Below are 20,647 nucleotides of genomic sequence, written 5' to 3'. Positions count from 1 at the left end.
TGACAGACAGAAAATAGGATTTCTGCAGCAACAAGGTGATTCCCAAAGAGCTATTAGCTGAAAACTTGGCATATCTCAGCATGGTGTGCAGTGTGTCCTTAAAACATTTGAGGAAACTGGACAAGTGGAGGACAAAAGAAGAAGTGTCAGGCCTAAAAACTATCTACAGCAGATGAACAGGATCTGAAAGTGATGTCCTTAAGAAAGAGGAAAAAATCCAGCTGTGACCTGACAGGACCTGAGAGATGCATCTGGACCTTCAGCTGATCCATCTACTGTTGGCCCAAGCCTCATCAGAAATGGGCTCCATGGAAGGGTGGCTGTCAAGAAGCCGTTCTTAAGGAAGGGAAACAGGGAGAAAAGGCTGAGCTGTGCCAAATGACACAAGAAGTGGACTGAAAGTTCAAAGTTTAGAGGGAAATAAGAAAATTCAAATGATCCAACAGAGCTGCAGCATAAAGAAAATAGTTTTATTTGCTCGTATCTTGACATCAAAGTTCAACCTAAACGGCTCACTGGGTGTGTTCAGACTGGATTTAGATCCTCCATCTCTATGACTACATCACAGAAGCAGCCTTCTGACATATATTTACTTCTTTGTGTTAACGCAACCTGTGTAGCGTTTTCCCCACAGGCCCTGAATGCATCATTCCAGGAGGGTGTGGTCAAAGTGACAGAGTCAGGAAGAACAGGCAGGGGGGAGTTTGACATTACAGGTTGGGAGCCTCCACCCAGCAGGTGAAACTTTCAGCAGCAGAGACGCTCGGCTGGTTGACCCAGAGCTCACCTGAACAGGTAGGAGAACCAGAACCAGAACCAGGACTGTTCCCTGGGACTGGAGCAGCAGCAGCTGCTCGGTGTGTCTCAGAGGTGGTGTTTGAAAGGCTGTGTTTAATATCTTTCCCAACATGGTGGCGTTTCTAACTCTGTTTCTGTGTGTTTAGCCTGTTGTTCACTTCAGGTCCGTGTTGTGAGGAGAGGCCCGGTCCTCCTGCTCAGAATTAAGAAAAGCAGCATCTCTATCCCCTTAAAGGCAGGCAGACAGGTGGCATGTGCTGGTGTTTCAACAGAAAAACTGAGGAAATCATCCTTTAACTTCGCAGCTGCACATGAATTGTTTGACCGGGACTTTCAGGTCATTTTCCCAAACTTTGATTTGTGAAATAGATTTAAAAGATGAACTCCTGAAAGGCCTTAAGAGCAGCTACTGGAACACGCTTCAGGGTATTCTGTCAGTTGGAGAGGTTCTGCCTTTATTCCTGTGGAAGATGCTGAGCTAAAGCCTTCCTCTGTGACCTTTTAAAGGGTTTTTAACCCAAACTCGGCACATTTAATTCAGCCGGACCATCCTTTACGAGAGAAAGCAGCTCCTGGAAGCAGGCCTTCCTGGGTAAATGACACACATCTGAGGCTCTCACGGTTACACAACCTGTCGCAGGACTGCCTGTCAAACATTAACCGTCCTGTGGGAGTTACAACCAGCACCTGTGTCATTAATCAGTCAGACGAGCCCAAGCTGCCACAGAAGCTTCATGTTTAACGCCTTTCATGATGCTTCTCTCCAGTGAAAAGTGGGATTCCTGCCACTTCACTGAGGGTCAAATACTTCCTGTCAACACAAAGAACTTAAAGCTCTGAAACGTAACGACAGCACAGACCTAAAGAGGACCCAGAGTCCTAAAAACTCTCAGCAGCTGAAGGTTATTCTGCTGTTCTTCGGGGCCAGATGTGCTTGTTTTTGTCGGTTTGAAGGAAGTCGCTGTTCTGGTTCCTCCACCTGCACAGATGGGAGTGGCTGACCGGCCTGAAACAGACAGACGCCGCTTTATTTCTCTGTCTGACCCTTGTGCTGAGCGTGGTTGGTCTGTAACCTCCTTTTAAAAGTGTTTATGAACACCCGTTAAATGTTTCTCTAATCCAGCTGAATTCCCCATAAAGCTGCTCTCATTCACAGATTTTTCTGTTTCTTTTGTCAGAAACTGGGACTGAAAATCAGCCCAATAAGGCTCACTTAAAGCATCTGTTGCTGCTCTGATAAAATCCTGATTTTATAACCACAGAATCACCATTAAAGGGGAACTCCGGTATTTTTAAACCTTATTTCTGGCATTAAATACCTTCATCTACCCACTGAGAACAGTTTGGTGAAAGTCGGCGTCCTTCGGAAGATATTTAGATAACTGGAGATCCATATAACGGAGTGAACGGGGCTTAGAGGATGCAGCCTCTAAATAAGGCATTATCTGTCTTTATTTCACCAATACTTTAAGAAGAATGAATGAATGAACGTGTGCTATAGCTCTTTTAGCTCATAGCTGCTGTTAGCTCATAGCTCTGTTAGCTCATAGCTCTGTTGTTAGCTGCTGTTATGTGGCTACTTGCAGCTATAGGAGAGCTAACGGAGGGATTTCTACACAGGCACTCTACTGGGACCACTTCATCCACACGCCCCCCTGCAGCACAGCTTATTCACTCCGTGCTCTGTGACAGTCGGCTAACTTCACACAGAGTTTGCTGCTGATAGTTTTGTGCAACATGGCAGGATATTTATCAGATTTTGAGAATGTGAACGACGACTTTGAGTAAGATGGACGTTCTTACCGGAGTGAATAAACTGAGCTGCAGGGGGGCGTGTGGATGAAGGGGTCCCAGTAGAGTGCCTGTGTAGAAATCCCTCCGTTAGCTCTCCTATAGCTGCAAGTAGCCACATAACAGAGCTATGAGCTAACAGAGCTATAGCACACGTTCATTCATTCATTCTTCTTAAAGTATTGGTGAAATAAAGACAGATAATGCCTTATTTAGAGGCTGCATCCTCTAAGCCCCGTTCACTCCGTTATATGGATCTCCAGTTATCTAAATATCTTCTGAAGGACGCCGACTTTCACCAAACTGTTCTCAGTGAGTAGATGAACGTATTTCATGCCAGAAATAAGGTTTAAAAACACCGGAGTTCCCCTTTAAGCATTGTGCCAACTTTAATAAATTCAGTTTGCAGGTGTTGAAGCTACTTGTTCCTTCAGGGTTTATGACGTTGCTCCAAGCTCCTGCTGCAGGCCTCCAACTGTGCATGGGTTTGTCAACCTGAACCTAGATTTAGGCTGACTATAAGTACATTTAAAAAATGGGTATGTTTGACCGCAGGATTTTCCCTCCTCTGTCCCAGAAACAGAAAAAAATCACATAGAAACACAAAATGCAACCAGAACAAGTTCCACAGTGACGGCTAGCTAACATACACTGGATACAGGTGGTAAAACCTGCCCATTATTGTCCAAACGCTGTCAGACGCTTCCTCCCTCTGAATGCTTCAGATTCTAATCTTTCTCATCGTACTTGAGACCAACAAGAGATCTGTTTTCCATGATGTGACTTCCCTGAAACTGGGCTGACATTAGCAGATAAGCACAAAGAATGGATTAAATCTGATAAATAAAAGCCTGACAGAGTGTGCAGAGGATGATTCATCAGACAATGTTCAGGTTAAAAAACCCGAATAACCATCTGGGATTAAAAAGCACCAACTGACAGCTGATCTGGAGCCCAAACATGTGGAATCTGCTCCGTTTATTCATTTATCAAACCTTTTTTGACTTTAGAGTTCAGGTTTTAGTCACGATTGAATGTTTTTATGATGGAAAAAATGTCCTCGGTTTGAACTCGAAGCTTTGAGCTTTTCTTGCTCCGTCACTATGACGATGACATTTTTCAGAGAGCAGGTAAACATGTTTTCAGGGGGCGTGGCTGCAGTGAACAGGTTCTGTCTCTAGCATCTTTCTGCCTGCAGCAGGTTCAGGTCTGAACATGCTCAGCTCTGCGGTCACATGTCGCCTCTTTCACACTCGGGTCCGTTTTCCTTCAATCATTCTTTTTAAGCTGCTCACAAAGGCAAACAAAAAGGCAAAGTTAATGTTTGAAATGAAACACCAGACTTCCTGCTTTGATTCTGGTTGTAAAAACTGGGTTAAATATTTCCCTTTTTGATGTCTCATGTGGAATTTCTTTGGTTTCCAGCAGTTTCAGTCTCTGTTTTTGTAGATTTGTGCTTGATATTGTCAGTATTGTGTTTTTACTACAGGCTACAGGTATGAGGTGGTGCTATAAATGCGTCACCAGGGCAAGTGGGTGGAGCTTTAGCTGCGTTCACCTGGACTCATTGACCAGGAGATTTCCAAAGTAACTTAAATGATCATTTAGGTAGTCGAGTTTATTAGATTAGCAGCTATTAGCTTTCCAGCTAACATCCAGCTGTGCTAACATCTGTTAGCTTCTCGCCTCCTGTCTCTGCTTTCATAAACTGTATTTTAATGCAGCTGAAATCCTAATAAAGCCTCTTATTTCCTGTTTTATTGTCTGTTATCAGACAACACAGTGACTCAGAGTAACAGCAGTTAACACGACACCTTAACCAGCAGCCTCTGATGTTACAGATACAACAGGTCTGATTAAATCTGCTGTCATTCTGGTTGGAATTTGGTGTGACTCAGAAAATTAGTTCACATTAACAGCTTCCAGGCTGAAGCTGCTCTGATCGGCACATTAAAGACAATATGAGCCTCAGCTTCCTTCTGCTCTCTGCTAGCTTCCTTCTGTTCTAAGCTAGCTTCCTTCTGCTCTCTGCTAGCTTCCTTCTGTTCTAAGCTAGCTTCCTTCTGTTCTCTGCTAGCTTCCTTCTGCTCTCTGCTAGCTTCCTTCTGTTCTAAGCGAGCTTCCTTCTGTTCTAAGCTAGCTTCCTTCTGCTCTCTGCTAGCTTCCTTCTGTTCTAAGCTAGCTTCCTTCTGCTCTCTGCTAGCTTCCTTCTGTTCTAAGCTAGCTTCCTTCTGTTCTAAGCTAGCTTCCTTCTGTTCTAAGCTAGCTTCCTTCTGCTCTCTGCTAGCTTCCTTCTGCTCTCTGCTAGCTTCCTTCTGTTCTAAGCTAGCATCCTTCTCTTCTCTGCTAGCTTCCTTCTGCTCTCTGCTAGCTTCCTTCTGTTCTCTGCTAGCTTCCTTCTGCTCTCTGCTAGCTTCCTTCTGCTCTCTGCTGGCTTCCTTCTGCTCTCTGCTAGCATCCATTCTCAGCTAACAAGCCAACTGGTGTCCATTAAAATGCTAACCTGAAATGTTCTCTTGTGTTTGTTACTATTTATCGTTTTCATGGGAACACAGCATTTGATGGTTTTCACTGAGAGCAGCCTGCAGTAGCTCAGTTCATATTGTATCATTTCTTTGCATCTTCTTGAGATCTTTTTTAGGTAAAAATGATTTTTTAAAGATATATTTAATGCTGGTTTGGATGCTGTGCTGCTGGGGAACGTTATTTCTGTGTGGGAGCAGCTGATTGAGCTTTCCAAAGCCCAAGCAATGCCTGGAATAAGACCCCAAATTAAGATAAGTTGAAGAGGAGACGTCGATTATGCAGAGCAGGAACTAAATGGATTAAAAGACTGATGAGAACACAGCAGGAATGTACTTTTTGACAGAAACCTGGCTGCAGGAACAACTCTGACAGCTCTCTGCTTAGATTTAAGATTATCTGGTTAGACAGAGACTGCAGACAGAGCGCTAACAGTAAAGGAGGAGGATCACAGAGCTGCTTAACAGATGGTTTAATCCTGGACATGTCAGTGAGAAGGAGTCTGTTGGCTGGAGCTCACCTGTGTTACCTGCTGACACTGTGTGTGACATCACCCAGTAAGCTGTTGCCAAGCAACAAAAACAATGTCTCAATCTTAATTTAATTTAATTTACCAACTGTTTCATCTTATATGGAGGCTCTGAAACTACAACGGATTCGATTGATCGATTCTGTAAGAGTGGGTTTCTCTCAGGTGATGATGCTAAGAACCAGTTTATCATCGTAATATAATAAAAGTTACAGATTTGTTTTCAGGCTTTTTTAAGGCCCTACCCATGTAAAAGCTGAAATATCTGATTTGCTCCTCACTGCAGTGCAGCTGTTTTAGAGTCCATGTGCCTCACATGAATTACTCTGTGTGCTTTTTATTGTCTCCACAGATTCAGCCATGAGGTGGCGCCCTTCTCATCTCCTCCTCCTCCTCTTCTTCTCCGTCTTCAGCCTCTTCCTTGTGAGAGCTAAAGTGTCAGATTTCAGGATCTGTGCCTACAATGTGCCGAACTTTAACTCGGAGAAGGCATCAAACTACAGAGTATTACACACTCTGATGAAGGTGGGACACACACACCTTGTTGCTGTTTTCTGCTGCTGTTGGGATTAAATTTCTCCTTAAATGAGAAACATTTTTCATTGTCCAAAGTTGTTCAAGAGAAAATTCTTTGACCTAAAGTGGTTTAAATACATAACAAACAGTGTGAGCAAAGAAATGCATTAATTAACATTATTATATATATATATATGTAATTAAATGAGGGTGATAAGGCTTTGTGTGGAATGACAGGAGGAGACAAAAAGAGAGAATATAAAGCATTGAGTAATAATAAGATTAAAAATATATGACAAATTATTTGGATAAAACATTTATTTATTAAATTCAGTATTTTTTATATCTCACAAAATCACAACAAGTGTCAATTCAAGTCCAATTCATTCAGAGCCAATTTAAAAAAAGTTTCCCAGCTCAGGAAACCAACAGACTGAACTGAAACTTCTCTCTGATCCTGAGCTGCACAGGGCGACTGTGGAGAGAAAAAACTCCCTTTTAACAGGAAGAAACCTCCATCAGAACCAGAACCAGGAAGGGTCCATCTGCCTGGACCAGCTAGGGCTGAGAGGACAGGAAAGAGGGGACAACAAGCAGCGTAACACCAGGCCAGAGATACCTGCTGAGAGAGAGAAACACAAGTTAATGACAGCAATGATGTCAGAGGGAGGAGAGGTGCATCATGGGAGCTCCCCCAGCAGGCTGGGCCTATAGCAGCAGAACTATGGGATGTTTCAGGCTTACCTGAGCCATCCCTAACTATAAGCTTTATCAGAAAGGAAAGTTTCAGCCTGATCTTAAAGGTAGAGAGGGTGTCTGCTTCCTGAAGCCAAACTGGCAGCTGGTTCCACAGAGAGGGGCCTGATAACTGAAGGCTCTGCCTCCCATTCTGCTTTTAGGGGCCTGATAACTGAAGGCTCTGCCTCCCATTCTGCTTTTAGGGGCCTGATAACTGAAGGCTCTGCCTCCCATTCTGCTTTTAGGGGCCTGATAACTGAAGGCTCTGCCTCCCATTCTACTTTTAGGGGCCTGATAACTGAAGGCTCTGCCTCCCATTCTGCTTTTAGGGGCCTGATAACTGAAGGCTCTGCCTCCCATTCTGCTTTTAGGGGCCTGATAACTGAAGGCTCTGCCTCCCATTCTGCTTTTAGGGGCCTGATAACTGAAGGCTCTGCCTCCCATTCTGCTTTTAGGGGCCTGATAACTGAAGGCTCTGCCTCCCATTCTGCTTTTAGGGGCCTGATAACTGAAGGCTCTGCCTCCCATTCTGCTTTTAGGGGCCTGATAACTGAAGGCTCTGCCTCCCGTTCTGCTTTTAGGGGCCTGATAACTGAAGGCTCTGCCTCCCATTCTGCTTTTAGGGGCCTGATAACTGAAGGCTCTGCCTCCCATTCTGCTTTTAGGGGCCTGATAACTGAAGGCTCTGCCTCCCATTCTGCTTTTAGGGGCCTGATAACTGAAGGCTCTGCCTCCCATTCTGCTTTTAGGGGCCTGATAACTGAAGGCTCTGCCTCCCATTCTGCTTTTAGGGGCCTGATAACTGAAGGCTCTGCCTCCCAGTCTTCCTCTTCCTGTTACCTTGTTCATTTGACTTTTACACATTTATTCTTTTGTTGTGGCACATCTGTGATTGAATATATATATATATATAACAGAAAGCAAAGCCTCAATGTGAAGAAACCAATGTCCCTGTCGTGTAAACATGAATGAATTTAAAAACACACAAACTATTATTATGGTGACTTTGACTGAGTCTGTTTCCATCCTTCTGTGTGCAGGTTGTGTCTCGCTGTGACATCTGTCTGCTGCAGCATGTTGTGGATTCAGACGGTAAAGCCATCAAAGCTTTGCTGTCTAAGCTCAACAGGTACAGTCGTCTCCTGAGTGAAGAAATAAATGTGACCGTATTGTGTCGGTTTCCGGTGGGGCAACTAAACCACTAACTACAACGTACCAACTGTACAGATCTTAACTAACCGGCTGCAGTTCATTGTTCGATGGGCTGAACCAGACTTCTTTGCACCTTATCTGTTTCCCCCTGTTAAAAAGGTGTGAACGCACGAGTCTGCATCTGCAGCCAACGGTTACTTATGTAATCGAGTATTCTGTCGATTGTTCCATCCATGAACAAAGTCATCATAACATGAACCATTCATTGGTTTAATTTTCAGAAAATGCAACAGATTAAATTATTTAACTGCATATCAAGAGGACAAAACCAAATAGTGCCATATTTAAATGGTTTTTAAAAGAGCGGAGTAGTTCTGGTGACATTTCAACAGAAATTAGCCACTATTTATCCTCTGTTCTCTGCTAGCTCCCTTCTGTTCTCTGCTAGCTTCCTTCTGTTCTCTGCTAGCGTCCTTCTGTTCTCTACTAGCTTCCTTCTGTTCTCTGCTAGCGTCCTTCTGTTCTCTGCTAGCGTCCTTCTGTTCTCTGCTAGCGTCCTTCTGTTCTCTGCTAGCGTCCTTCTGTTCTCTGCTAGCTTCCTTCTGTCCTCTGCTAGCTTCCTTCCGTTCTCTGCTAGCGTCCTTCCGTTCTCTGCTAGCGTCCTTCTGTTCTCTGCTAGCTCCCTTCTGTTCTCTGCTAGCATCCTTCTGTTCTCTGCTAGCTCCCTTCTGTTCTCTGCTAGCATCCTTCTGTTCTCTGCTAGCTCCCTTCTGTTCTCTGCTAGCATCCTTCTGTTCTCTGCTAGCTCCCTTCTGTTCTCTGCTAGCATCCTTCTGTTCTCTGCTAGCATCCTTCTGTTCTCTGCTAGCTTCCTTCTGTTCTCTGCTAGCTTCCTTCTGTTCTCTGCTAGCATCCTTCTGTTCTCTGCTAGCTTACTTCTGTCCTGTGGTAGCTTCCTTCTGTTCTCTGCTATCATCCTTCTGTTCTCTGCTAGCTTCCTTCTGTTCTCTGCTAGCATCCTTCTGTTCTCTGCTAGCTTACTTCTGTCCTGTGGTAGCATCCTTCTGTTCTCTGCTAGCTCCCTTCTGTTCTCTGCTAGCTCCCTTCTGTTCTCTGCTAGCTTCAGACTTCAGACTGCTAGAGAGAGAAAACTTTTACTTCACAGAAGTTAACTTTGCTCTAAAGTAGCGCCGCTCTCCTGGCAGCCTGCTGCAGTCGCTCTGGACATATTGCATCATTTCTTTGCATCTTCTTGAGCTTCTCGAGACTTATTTGACATGTAAAACTGAACAATTTTAACGACAGGATGTTCTTCAACAGTAATACAAACTAACTGCATTATGTATATTAATACTAAAGTTGTGTCTGCTGTCGTCCTCCTGCAGGGAAACTGACAGGTACAGTGAATTTTATGAGCATGTTGAATAATCTAATCATAATTAATCATCTTAATCACCTTTATTGACCTCACTAATCTTAATATCTATGAGAGCAGTTGACAGCCGGTGTTACACAAACTCTGACTGTGCTAAATCACACGGCTGGCTTTTGCTTACAGTTCACCCCATAACTCTGATTGCAGGAGGGAGTTGTCTTTGCTGACAAAGATGCTGGATTAGATTCATGTTAAACAGTTGGAGATTTGCTTACTTTCAGTGCAGGTGGGCTCAGTTTCCCTCACAGCCTCCTCTGGACCAACCATGGCAGGATGGTGGTCACAGTCCATGCAGATGGCTGTTAGCGGTCTTAAAGCTGACCCTTTATCAGCTGAAATGCTCATGTATCAAATACAAAGACTTACTGAAGAATGCAGCTTACTTAGAAGAAAGCAGAAACGAATGTGTAAGCCACTATTTCCAGCAGTGTCTGTATTGATTCAAATTATGGCTCAGTCTTTCTTTCAGTCTTTTTCAGCTCATACTCAAATACCGAGCCTGAGAAACGTAGCATTGCCTTCTGAATACTTACAGATTGGGCTCGGTTTGACAGTGAAATCAAATCAAGCTGAATCTGTGAGGGTTTACTTTTCCCAGCAGTCAGCTGCTTCCTCCTGGTGACGTTTAACTGGTAACAGCCTGATTATGTTGTTTCTCCTCTTCATTTGTGATTCATTTACAAATTCCTGGTGATGGGTTTGACTGATCACTTCGGGTGTGGACGAGTCAAATTGAGATTTTCAGCTAAATCGTAATAAATGCATGTCCACTTGTGTCATCATTCGGAAGTTATAAACCGTTCATCTATGTGTGGACCTATGGGGAGCAAATGGGTAATTCTGCAGGGAAATCTGTCATGGCTGCTAAATGAGGGGCTCCAGTGGTGGAAGAAGTTGTTCTGCAGTCGTCAGAGTTGATTTCTAAATGCTCACTGCACAGTTGAGTCAAGCTGGTCGCAGCCAACAGGGAAATTTAATTAATTTGTATACATACATGGGAGGGAATTTAGTTGTTGACTGAAGTAGAAAACCTTCCAGACACCCTGCTGCCGCTAGCTTTCTCTGTGGGAGATCCTGGTGCATGTAAGTCCAGCTGAATTCACTGCACAGACGCTGTCTTTAAGCTGCTTTAAAGGGGAACTCCGGTGTTTTTAAACCTTATTTCTGGCATGAAATACGTTCATCTACTCACTGAGAACAGTTTGGTGAAAGTCGGCGTCCTTCAGAAGATATTTAGATAACTGGAGATCCATATAACGGAGTGAACGGGGCTTAGAGGATGCAGCCTCTAAATAAGGCATTATCTGTCTTTATTTCACCAATACTTTAAGAAGAATGAATGAATGAACGTGTGCTATAGCTCTGTTAGCTCATAGCTCTGTTATGTGGCTACTTGCAGCTATAGGAGAGCTAACGGAGGCAGCAAACTCTGTGTGAAGTTAGCCGACTGTCACAGAGCACGGAGTGAATAAACTGTGCTGCAGGGGGGCGTGTGGATGAAGTGGTCCCAGTAGAGTGCCTGTGTAGAAATCCCTCCGTTAGCTCTCCTTTAGCTGCAAGTAGCCACATAACAGCAGCTATGAGCTAACAGAGCTATAGCACACGTTCATTCATTCATTCTTCTTAAAGTATTGGTGAAATAAAGACAGATAATGCCTTATTTAGAGGCTGCATCCTCTAAGTAGAGCGACGGTCTGGAATGGGCTGATTTTCAGTCCCAGTTTCTGACAAAAGAAACAGAAAAATTTGGCCTTACATGTTGAGACACCCTGAGTCTTTTGACCATATTTTGCTCTGTAGATGATGAAAAAACAAAGTTTTTGGAACTTTAGGCAGAGTTTGGCTCAAAGTGGTGAGCTATAGTCAGACTAAACCTGTGGTGGATGTTCCTTTCTATACCCAATCCTGACACCTTCACCTGTTACCAGTTAATCTGCTGATTGCAGAATCCTCCACAACTTACTGTAGGTTAACTCATTTCTTTGCAACCCATAACAACCTTTTTGAGTGGGTTTCTGAATCAAATCCTGGAGATGTTCACATTTTGTCAGGAAAGACTTTGGGGATTATTTCCTTTGTATTTGTGTCCCTTAAAGGTTCTTTAAACAGGAGACTTTGACCACTCAGAAATGGGTTTTCTGCTGTTTTCTAGATTTCTGCCCACTCCAGATTTAAGTCAAATAAATTACAACAAAAGAAAAGTCTTAAAGATTCGATATTAAAATAAATCAAAGTGCTACACAAAGTGGGTTAACAGTAGGAGTCGCTAGGAGAACCAAAACCTTTTTTTAGGCTGAAAATCACCAAACATTTACAACCTTAAACAGGAGCAATAGAATAACTTATAACTATATTACATATAACTATATATATAACTATTATAACTATTTTTTTAAGACAGTTTCAAGTATTAAGTTGATGTGAAAAGAAAAATACACACAACAGGTAGATGAAAACAGACCTATGGTGTTTTACTTTATTACTTTTTCTTAAATTAGCATCTTTAGCATCTAGATATTTATGAGGCAAAAAAAAACCTCAGTGTGTCACATATAAATGTATCGGGGCACAAATGGAGAAAAATATAGAGGTAGAAAAATATTCCAGTTACAAATACTTCAGCATTGCGCTTTCGTCGAGTCTTTAGTCAGATTTACAAGGTGGTAGCTAAGCTAGCTAACACAACAGCTACTTTAGCCTAATTGTTGTTAGCATTGTTCAGTTAACCTTTAATTGTTAATTACACATTATAATGTAGTTACAAGCAGACATTAGGACCCTTTATTTATGTTCAGAATATGTCTTTGTGTTTTTTAGTTATTGGTTCTTAAGAGGATAGTTAAAGTTTTAAATAGCTACGGTCAAGGTTAGCATAGGTTAGCATATATATTTCCAGAAACATTATAACGTGTTAATGTGAAATGTAAGCTGCCTTTTAAATGATTGATTCAAATTATTATTGATTCGTTAGCCTTACCTTCAATCATGTTAGCTAAAAACTTTAATACAGAGTAAAATTATTGCAGGTTGATATAAGCTAATTGTGTGTTTGAAGAGTATATGGAAGATATGAAAGAACTAGTAGAAAACTTTGAGGATTTACACTCTTTGTCCACACAATCATGTGTTTTAATGAATTTCACACATACAACTAAAAATATTAGATAAATATTATAAGATTTGAGATTTATGCAGATCAGGATGACTCTTTGCATTTATCACCACTGTTAAACGTTAAAGTTTAGCAAAGATCTTCTCATTTCTTACTGCAGGTTTCCTTTGAACTGTGAACCGACTGGAAAAAGATCTTAAACTCTATAATTATCTAAGTTTCTATGCTACATTTGAGTAATCGTCATCTATTTGTGTTGTGTTGAGGTATGACGGGCATCGCTACGAGTCAGTGTCCAGTAAGAGTCTGGGAAACTCTCCCAGCGACATGCAGCAGTACGTCTTCATCTACAGGTGAGACGGGTTTCTCCACCTGTGGAATAAAACCTGCCAAAGCAGACAGGTCACACTGGCATAAAGTGTAGAAATAAACGCCATCTCTGGTCATGATGCTGGTCTTCATAGGAGGGATTTTCATTCAGAACAGTCAGAATTACAAGCTGGAAGGATTTTGGTAATATTTAGGGTTTTATCTGAATAAAAGCTTCACAGTTAAAGAATGTTTATTTATCACGGTTACGTTGGTCAGCTATGACTCTGTTTGCCGTTAATCTCGTTCAGATTTAACTGAGTGAAAGCTTCCTCCTCTGAACAGGAGCAACAGAGTGAACCTGACCGGTCAGCATCAGTATGAAAGCAGACAGTCCTTCGTCAGAGAGCCGTTTGCAGTCCGCTTCCAGAGCAGTAAAACCGGTCAGTGGACCCCACAAGGTGTCTCTGCTTTGTGTCTCGCTCGTCTGTTTCACCTTCCTGCTTTCTGCCCGACAGCGATCAACCAGTTCGTTTTGGTTCCTCTGCACTCTGAGCCGGCACAGGCTGTCCAGGAGATCGACCGGCTCTACGACGTCTTTCAGGAAGTCAGCAGGAAGTGGGAAAACCAAGTGAGCGTGCAGGATTTTACTGTGTATTTCATGTCTTTAAGCAGTGTTTTGGAAGTTTTCAATCGCTTCCTTCCTAATACCTCTGATGAGCAATGAAATGGAGAACTTTACTTTTTAGTTTTTATTCTTCGTTGCAAGGAAAAAGATCAGTCAGTCCACACTCATTCAGCGGCATGAAAAGATCCAGACAAAAGGAACCCATTTATAGGCTCTGGAATAAGCTCCCCCCCAAGATGCGTCTTATTTCTGACCTGGGCCTCTTTAAATCTAAGCTAAAACCTACTTATTTCAGATGGCTTTTAATACCCAGTAGTATGGTGACACTTTTATATTATAAGAAAGCATTTATACCTGAGGAGGGGGCTTTGTTCTTTAGGTGTGTAACCACACCTCCAGGGGGGGCAGGATGCAGTCTTGATGATAATTAAGAAACAGGAGGTTAAAACAATTATCTTGTCTGAGAGTTAATTAAGAAGTAAATGATTTAAAACAATTAGCGTGTCTGGGTGATACAAATGGTTAATCTGTCAGTCCTGAGACATAAAATTTACCATCACAGCAGTCGCTCAGAGCGCACGAGCTCCGTTTAACCACGAGTAACAAGACTATTTTAAAAGTATGAGGCAAGAAAGTCCTGATATTCATGCTGAAATCAGGTGGGTAAAGATAAGTGTTGGAAGAACTCAAGTAAAGTACAAATTCCTGTAATCTTTGTTCCATCTGAGCTCAGAATGCATGAGTCTGGTACTATAATAACACCAGTCCTGAGTCCCTCTGAGGCTCAGAAAGCCTCCTTCCCTGTTCTCGGAAAGCCTCCTTCCCTGCTCTCTGAAAGCCTCCTTCCCTGCTCTCTGAAAGCCTCCTTCCCTGCTCTCAGAAAGCCTCCTTCCCTGCTCTCTGAAAGCCTCCTTCCCTGCTCTCAGAAAGCCTCCTTCCCTGTTCTCTGAAAGCCTCCTTCCCTGCCCTCTGAAAGCCTCCTTCCCTGCTCTCTGAAAGCCTCCTTCCCTGCTCTCTGAAAGCCTCCTTCCCTGCTCTCTGAAAGCCTCCTTCCCTGCTCTCTGAAAGCTTCCTTCCCTGCTCTCTGAAAGCCTCCTTCCCTGCTCTCGGAAAGCCTCCTTCCCTGCTCTCTGAAAGCCTCCTTCCCTGCTCTCTGAAAGCCTCCTTCCCTGCTCTCAGAAACCAGAACTGTCCCACTTTCTCTACGCACCAAACACATGAAGAAGAGAGCGGAGCACTGATTGGTCCGCAGGCTGTGGTTGGGGGAGCTCAGCACAAAGCATCGTGGCCGTGAAAGGGGGCGGCGAACAAAAACAACGCCGTTTTTCCTTGTCCTAAAGCAGAGATGGCAGCTGTTTTTAGCGTGGCTCCATCCAGCGGAGGCTGTTCTGCACCAAAATGAGGGGGAATTATGTTCCCCGACCTCTTGAGAACTCCTAAGATGAAGTTGGTCAGTTCTGCTGGGTTTTCTTGCTCTCTACAAACTGAGAAGGATCAGATGTGTGTGTAACTGGACCTGGAAAGGTGGGGCGGGTTCTTTAAGGGTCAGGGGTCAGCAGGTGAGCAGGCCGGTTGGTTCCAGTGATGACAGGAGCTTCATGACTCTGTGTCTGTGCAGAATGTGATGTTCCTCGGTGACTTCCACGCCGGCTGCGCCTACGTGACCCGAAAGGACCGGAAAAGGATCCGACTGTACACCAACTCCAGTTTCTCCTGGCTGATCAGAGACCGAGAGGACACCACCGTCCCCGACTCGACCAACTGTGCATACGACAGGTGTGTGTGAGAGGATGAATGTGTCATCCTTTCAGTTTATATACGACAGGTGTGTGTGTGAGAGGATGAATGAGTCATCCTTTCAGTTTATATACGACAGGTGTGTGTGTGAGAGGATGAATGAGTCATCCTTTCAGTTTATATACGACAGGTGTGTGTGTGAGAGGATGAATGAGTCATCCTTTCAGTTTATATACGACAGGTGTGTGTGTGAGAGGATGAATGTTTAATCCTTTCAGTTTATATACGACAGGTGTGTGTGTGAGAGGATGAATGTGTCATCCTTTCAGTTTATATACGACAGGTGTGTGTGTGAGAGGATGAATGTGTCATCCTTCAGTTTATATACGACAGGTGTGTGTGTGAGAGGATGAATGAGTCATCCTTTCAGTTTATATACGACAGGTGTGTGTGTGAGGATGAATGAGTCATCCTTTCAGCTTATATACGACAGGTGTGTGTGTGTGAGGATGAATGAGTCATCCTTTCAGTTTATATACAACCGGTGTGTGTGAGAGGATGAATGTGTCATCCTTTCAGTTTATATACGACAGGTGTGTGTGAGAGGATGAATGTGTCATCCTTTCAGTTTATATACAACCGGTGTGTGTGAGAGGATGAATGTGTCATCCTTTCAGTTTATATACGACAGGTGTGTGTGTGAGGATGAATGAGTCATCCTTTCAGTTTATATACGACAGGTGTGTGTGTGAGGATGAATGAGTCATCCTTTCAGTTTATATACAACCGGTGTGTGTGAGAGGATGAATGTGTCATCCTTTCAGTTTATATACAACCGGTGTGTGTGAGAGGATGAATGTGTCATCCTTTCAGTTTATATACGACAGGTGTGTGTGTGAGGATGAATGAGTCATCCTTTCAGTTTATATACGACAGGTGTGTGTGTGTGAGAGGATGAATGTGTCATCCTTTCAGTTTATATACGACAGGTGTGTGTGTGAGAGGATGAATGTTTCATCCTTTCAGTTTATATACGACAGGTGTGTGTGTGAGAGGATGAATGAGTCATCCTTTCAGTTTATATACGACAGGTGTGTGTGTGAGAGGATGAATGTGTCATCCTTCAGTTTATATACGACAGGTGTGTGTGTGAGAGGATGAATGTTTCATCCTTTCAGTTTATATACGACAGGTGTGTGTGTGAGAGGATGAATGTGTCATCCTTTCAGTTTATATACGACAGGTGTGTGTGTGAGAGGATGAATGTGTCATCCTTTCAGTTTATATACGACAGGTGTGTGTGTGTGAGGATGAATGTGTCATCCTTTCAGTTTATATACGACAGGTGTGTGTGTGAGAGGATGAATGTGTCATCCTTTCAGTTTATATACGACAGGTGTGTGTGTGAGAGGATGAATGTGTCATCCTTTCAGTTTATATACGACAGGTGTGTGTGTGAGAGGATGAATGTGTCATCCTTTCAGTTTATATACGACAGGTGTGTGTGTGAGGATGAATGAGTCATCCTTTCAGTTTATATACGACAGGTGTGTGTGTGAGGATGAATGAGTCATCCTTTCAGTTTATATACAACCGGTGTGTGTGAGAGGATGAATGTTTCATACTTTCAGTTTATATACGACAGGTGTGTGTGTGAGAGGATGAATGTGTCATCCTTTCAGTTTATATACGACAGGTGTGTGTGTGAGGATGAATGAGTCATCCTTTCAGTTTATATACGACAGGTGTGTGTGTGAGAGGATGAATGTGTCATCCTTTCAGTTTATATACGACAGGTGTGTGTGTGAGAGGATGAATGTGTCATCCTTCAGTTTATATACGACAGGTGTGTGTGTGAGAGGATGAATGTTTCATCCTTTCAGTTTATATACGACAGGTGTGTGTGTGAGAGGATGAATGTGTCATCCTTCAGTTTATATACGACAGGTGTGTGTGTGAGAGGATGAATGTTTCATCCTTTCAGTTTATATACGACAGGTGTGTGTGTGAGAGGATGAATGTGTCATCCTTTCAGTTTATATACGACAGGTGTGTGTGTGAGGATGAATGAGTCATCCTTCAGTTTATATACGACAGGTGTGTGTGTGAGAGGATGAATGTGTCATCCTTTCAGTTTATATACGACAGGTGTGTGTGTGAGAGGATGAATGTTTAATCCTTTCAGTTTATATACGACAGGTGTGTGTGTGAGGATGAATGAGTCATCCTTTCAGTTTATATACAACCGGTGTGTGTGAGAGGATGAATGAGTCATCCTTTCAGTTTATATACGACAGGTGTGTGTGTGAGAGGATGAATGTGTCATCCTTCAGTTTATATACGACAGGTGTGTGTGTGAGAGGATGAATGTTTCATCCTTTCAGTTTATATACGACAGGTGTGTGTGTGAGAGGATGAATGTGTCATCCTTCAGTTTATATACGACAGGTGTGTGTGTGACAGGATGAATGTTTAATCCTTTCAGTTTATATACGACAGGTGTGTGAGAGGATGAATGTGTCATCCTTTCAGTTTATATACGACAGGTGTGTGTGTGAGAGGATGAATGTGTCATCCTTTCAGTTTATATACGACAGGTGTGTGTGTGAGAGGATGAATGTGTCATCCTTTCAGTTTATATACGACAGGTGTGTGTGTGAGGATGAATGTGTCATCCTTTCAGTTTATATACGACAGGTGTGTGTGTGAGAGGATGAATGTGTCATCCTTTCAGTTTATATACGACAGGTGTGTGTGAGAGGATGAATGTGTCATCCTTTCAGTTTATATACGACAGGTGTGTGTGTGAGAGGATGAATCTTTCATCCTTCCTCTTTGTCTCCGTGTTTTAGGATCGTGGTTCACGGAGAATCCTTCCTGAAGACCATCATCCCGCTTTCAGGAAAAGTTTTCAACTTCGCCAAAGAATTCAAACTGGAAAGGAGAACGGTGAGATTTCCACACAGAAATCTATGATTTAAAACCTTAGTTACGGCTGAATCCCTTCGGTAATCTGCAGGGAGCTGTTTAAACTCGGTTTAGCCCCGTTAGCTCCACCCGGTCCCAGCTGATGAAGCTTTCTGAGTCTCATCAGCTTCATTTAATCTGTGAACAAACATCATTTCTACACCTCAGACCTGCAACACATCCCATAAAGTCAGGACAGGGAACCTTTTCCCACTTTGTTTCCTTCTGCCAACTTCTGCTGGAAGTGTTCAGGTTAAAATACAAGCCCTGGGGTGACCGAGCCTTTTCTGCTGCTGCCCCCAGGCTCTGGAATAAGCCCCCCCCCCCCGAGATGCGTCTTATTTCTGACCTGGGCCTCTTTAAATCTGGGCTAAAAACATATTTATTTCAGATGGCTTTTAATACCCAGTAGTATGGTGACACTTTTATATTATCTTATTAAATTCTGCTGTATTTTATTGCGTTTCCTGTTATTTTATTGTTTTTAATTATTCTTTTCTTTATTTATTATCTACTGTAAAGCACTTTGGTACCTAAATGGATAAATAAATCACATTTAAATTTACATTCTGCCAACACTTAAAGCCGTTCTGACTCTGAGGAAACCAGGTGATGCAGAGTTCCAGCTGTTATTTCGTCCCATTCTTCCTGCAAACTCATCTTAAGGTGTGCAGCCGTCAGAATAACATCCAGATGTTGACCCGCCTCTTGCTTCTGTCTGCAGGTGCTGGACGTGAGCGACCACTTCCCAGTGGAGGTGACACTGAAGAGCTCCGCCCTCCTCCTTCAGGCCACGCCCCTCCTGCTGCTCCTCTGCCTCTCTGCCTCGGTCCAGTCCTTGCTGCCCGTTCTGTGATCCTCTGGTTGATCGTCGGCCCTCCGGCTCTTCTTCGGTTTCATGTTTTTAAAGTTCAGTTTCAGTGAAAAGCCTCAGGAACAGATCGCACTTCAAACCTCTGGTCTACAGGTGCAGATGAAGGGAGACGGGATGTTATTGTAAACTCTGATGTATTCCAGTAAAATCACAGCATTTTCACCACAGAAAGAAAGAAAAGAATCCTCTTCTATCCCTAATGAACGTGTGATGACAGCAGTGGTTGCTGTTATTCGCTGGCTCAGGAACCTCTAAAGCATCAGCTGAATGTTTGTGTCCAAACTGCCGTGGAGCGGCTCGGTGTGAGGAACTGAACCAGCGCCTCGGCCACATGGCGCCTCGCTCTGCCTGTCGAGGCGCTGCAAAAAGCTCCTGACGTGGTGTAGATAAATGCTTTGCTTCTGGGTAACGTTTTGCCATTTTTCTCTTTCCGGTTTGTCTCTTCCACTCTTGGGTATTGTTATTTTGTACAGAAACTCATGTAAATAGTTGGAAATGTCGGGAAATTTTAAAACCTCTATTGTTTTAATGTGTTTTAATAATCAATAAAATTGTTTATGTTGAACTTTTAAAGCTCAAGATGGTGTGATTTTAGGTTTTAGTTATGTCTGGATGGTAGATACAGACTGAGATGGGTGAAAAGCCAAAGCAGCCAAAATGGTAAAAGCAGAGGTGACCACAAAGAGATGAAAAATGACCAAACGGAGGCTCAAAATGACCAGAAAATGCAAAGGAACCAAAATGGAAAGTAAGATGAGAACAGAGGAAGGTGCAAACTGCACTAAGAGACGCGAGGAGGCCACATGGGGACATAAAATGACCATCCAGTACCTAAGAGAGGCGAAAAGTGTCCAGAAAGGAAGGATTGTTTCAGTCCTCCTGCACATCTGGCGGCGCTGCAGCTGGAATCTGTCGGAACAACTTCACCCACCAACAAAGAAGATATGTGACGTCACGTAGCAAAAAGATCGTCTATTCTATATTTTTGTTGAGATGTATCACATGGAAAAAAATCCTCAGCCTGTTTCTGGGGCTCAAAAATTTTCTTTGCTTCCGGTTTATTTCCAGCGAAGAAATTTGACCAATTTAACGATAAATGCCAGAACTTCTCAGAAGTTTAGTGTGTTTTTATAGCAGTGATGCTCCTCAGTTAGATAGTGTTAGATCCTGACAGTCGACAAGTGAAAAACTCCTTCAAGACCAAAACTATTGGGATCAGGATTAGCTTTTAGAGAAAAGGTTACAAAAATCAAGAGCGTGTGCACTGAAATGTACAGCATACAGATAAAAGTTTGAGTCTGAACTTTTACTTTCTGGCCTGCATGAAAATGTAGTTTCAAAACATTTTTATGTGAAAAAGCAGGATAAAGTTGTGTTTTACCACCAGCTAACATGTCATGTGGGTATTTTTAATGTCTCAGCTCGAGTACTTTATATTTTAAATGGAAAAACTGGCCAAAAGGAAAAGAAATAATGATAATTAACCATTTTTTAAATTTATTCCTAAATATCTCTGAATTGGAGTTACGGTAACTATG

At 42.9% G+C, this 20,647-nt stretch overlaps 1 protein-coding gene across 1 annotated transcript; it reads left to right on the top strand.

Annotated features, from left to right (window-relative positions):
• The first annotated feature begins 702 nt into the window (after positions 1–702).
• Positions 703–19,151, top strand: LOC140271773 (deoxyribonuclease gamma-like). The gene is made up of 10 exons (XM_072367070.1): positions 703–795; positions 5,994–6,166; positions 7,936–8,024; positions 9,433–9,444; positions 12,861–12,947; positions 13,249–13,346; positions 13,422–13,534; positions 15,150–15,307; positions 18,121–18,217; positions 18,960–19,151. The coding sequence occupies exons 2-10, from the start codon at positions 6,002–6,004 to the stop codon at positions 19,089–19,091; spliced, it is 951 nt and encodes a 316-aa protein (XP_072223171.1). The 5' UTR covers positions 703–795; positions 5,994–6,001; the 3' UTR covers positions 19,092–19,151.
• Positions 19,152–20,647: the final 1,496 nt, after the last annotated feature.

Source organism: Leuresthes tenuis, unplaced genomic scaffold (assembly GCF_036924035.1).
Source record: "Leuresthes tenuis unplaced genomic scaffold, fLeuTen1.0.hap1 SCAF_16, whole genome shotgun sequence".
NCBI classification, from domain to species: domain Eukaryota; kingdom Metazoa; phylum Chordata; class Actinopteri; order Atheriniformes; family Atherinopsidae; genus Leuresthes; species Leuresthes tenuis.
The sequence above is the reverse complement of the archived record's forward strand: the minus strand, read 5'-3'. Positions and strand labels throughout refer to the sequence as shown.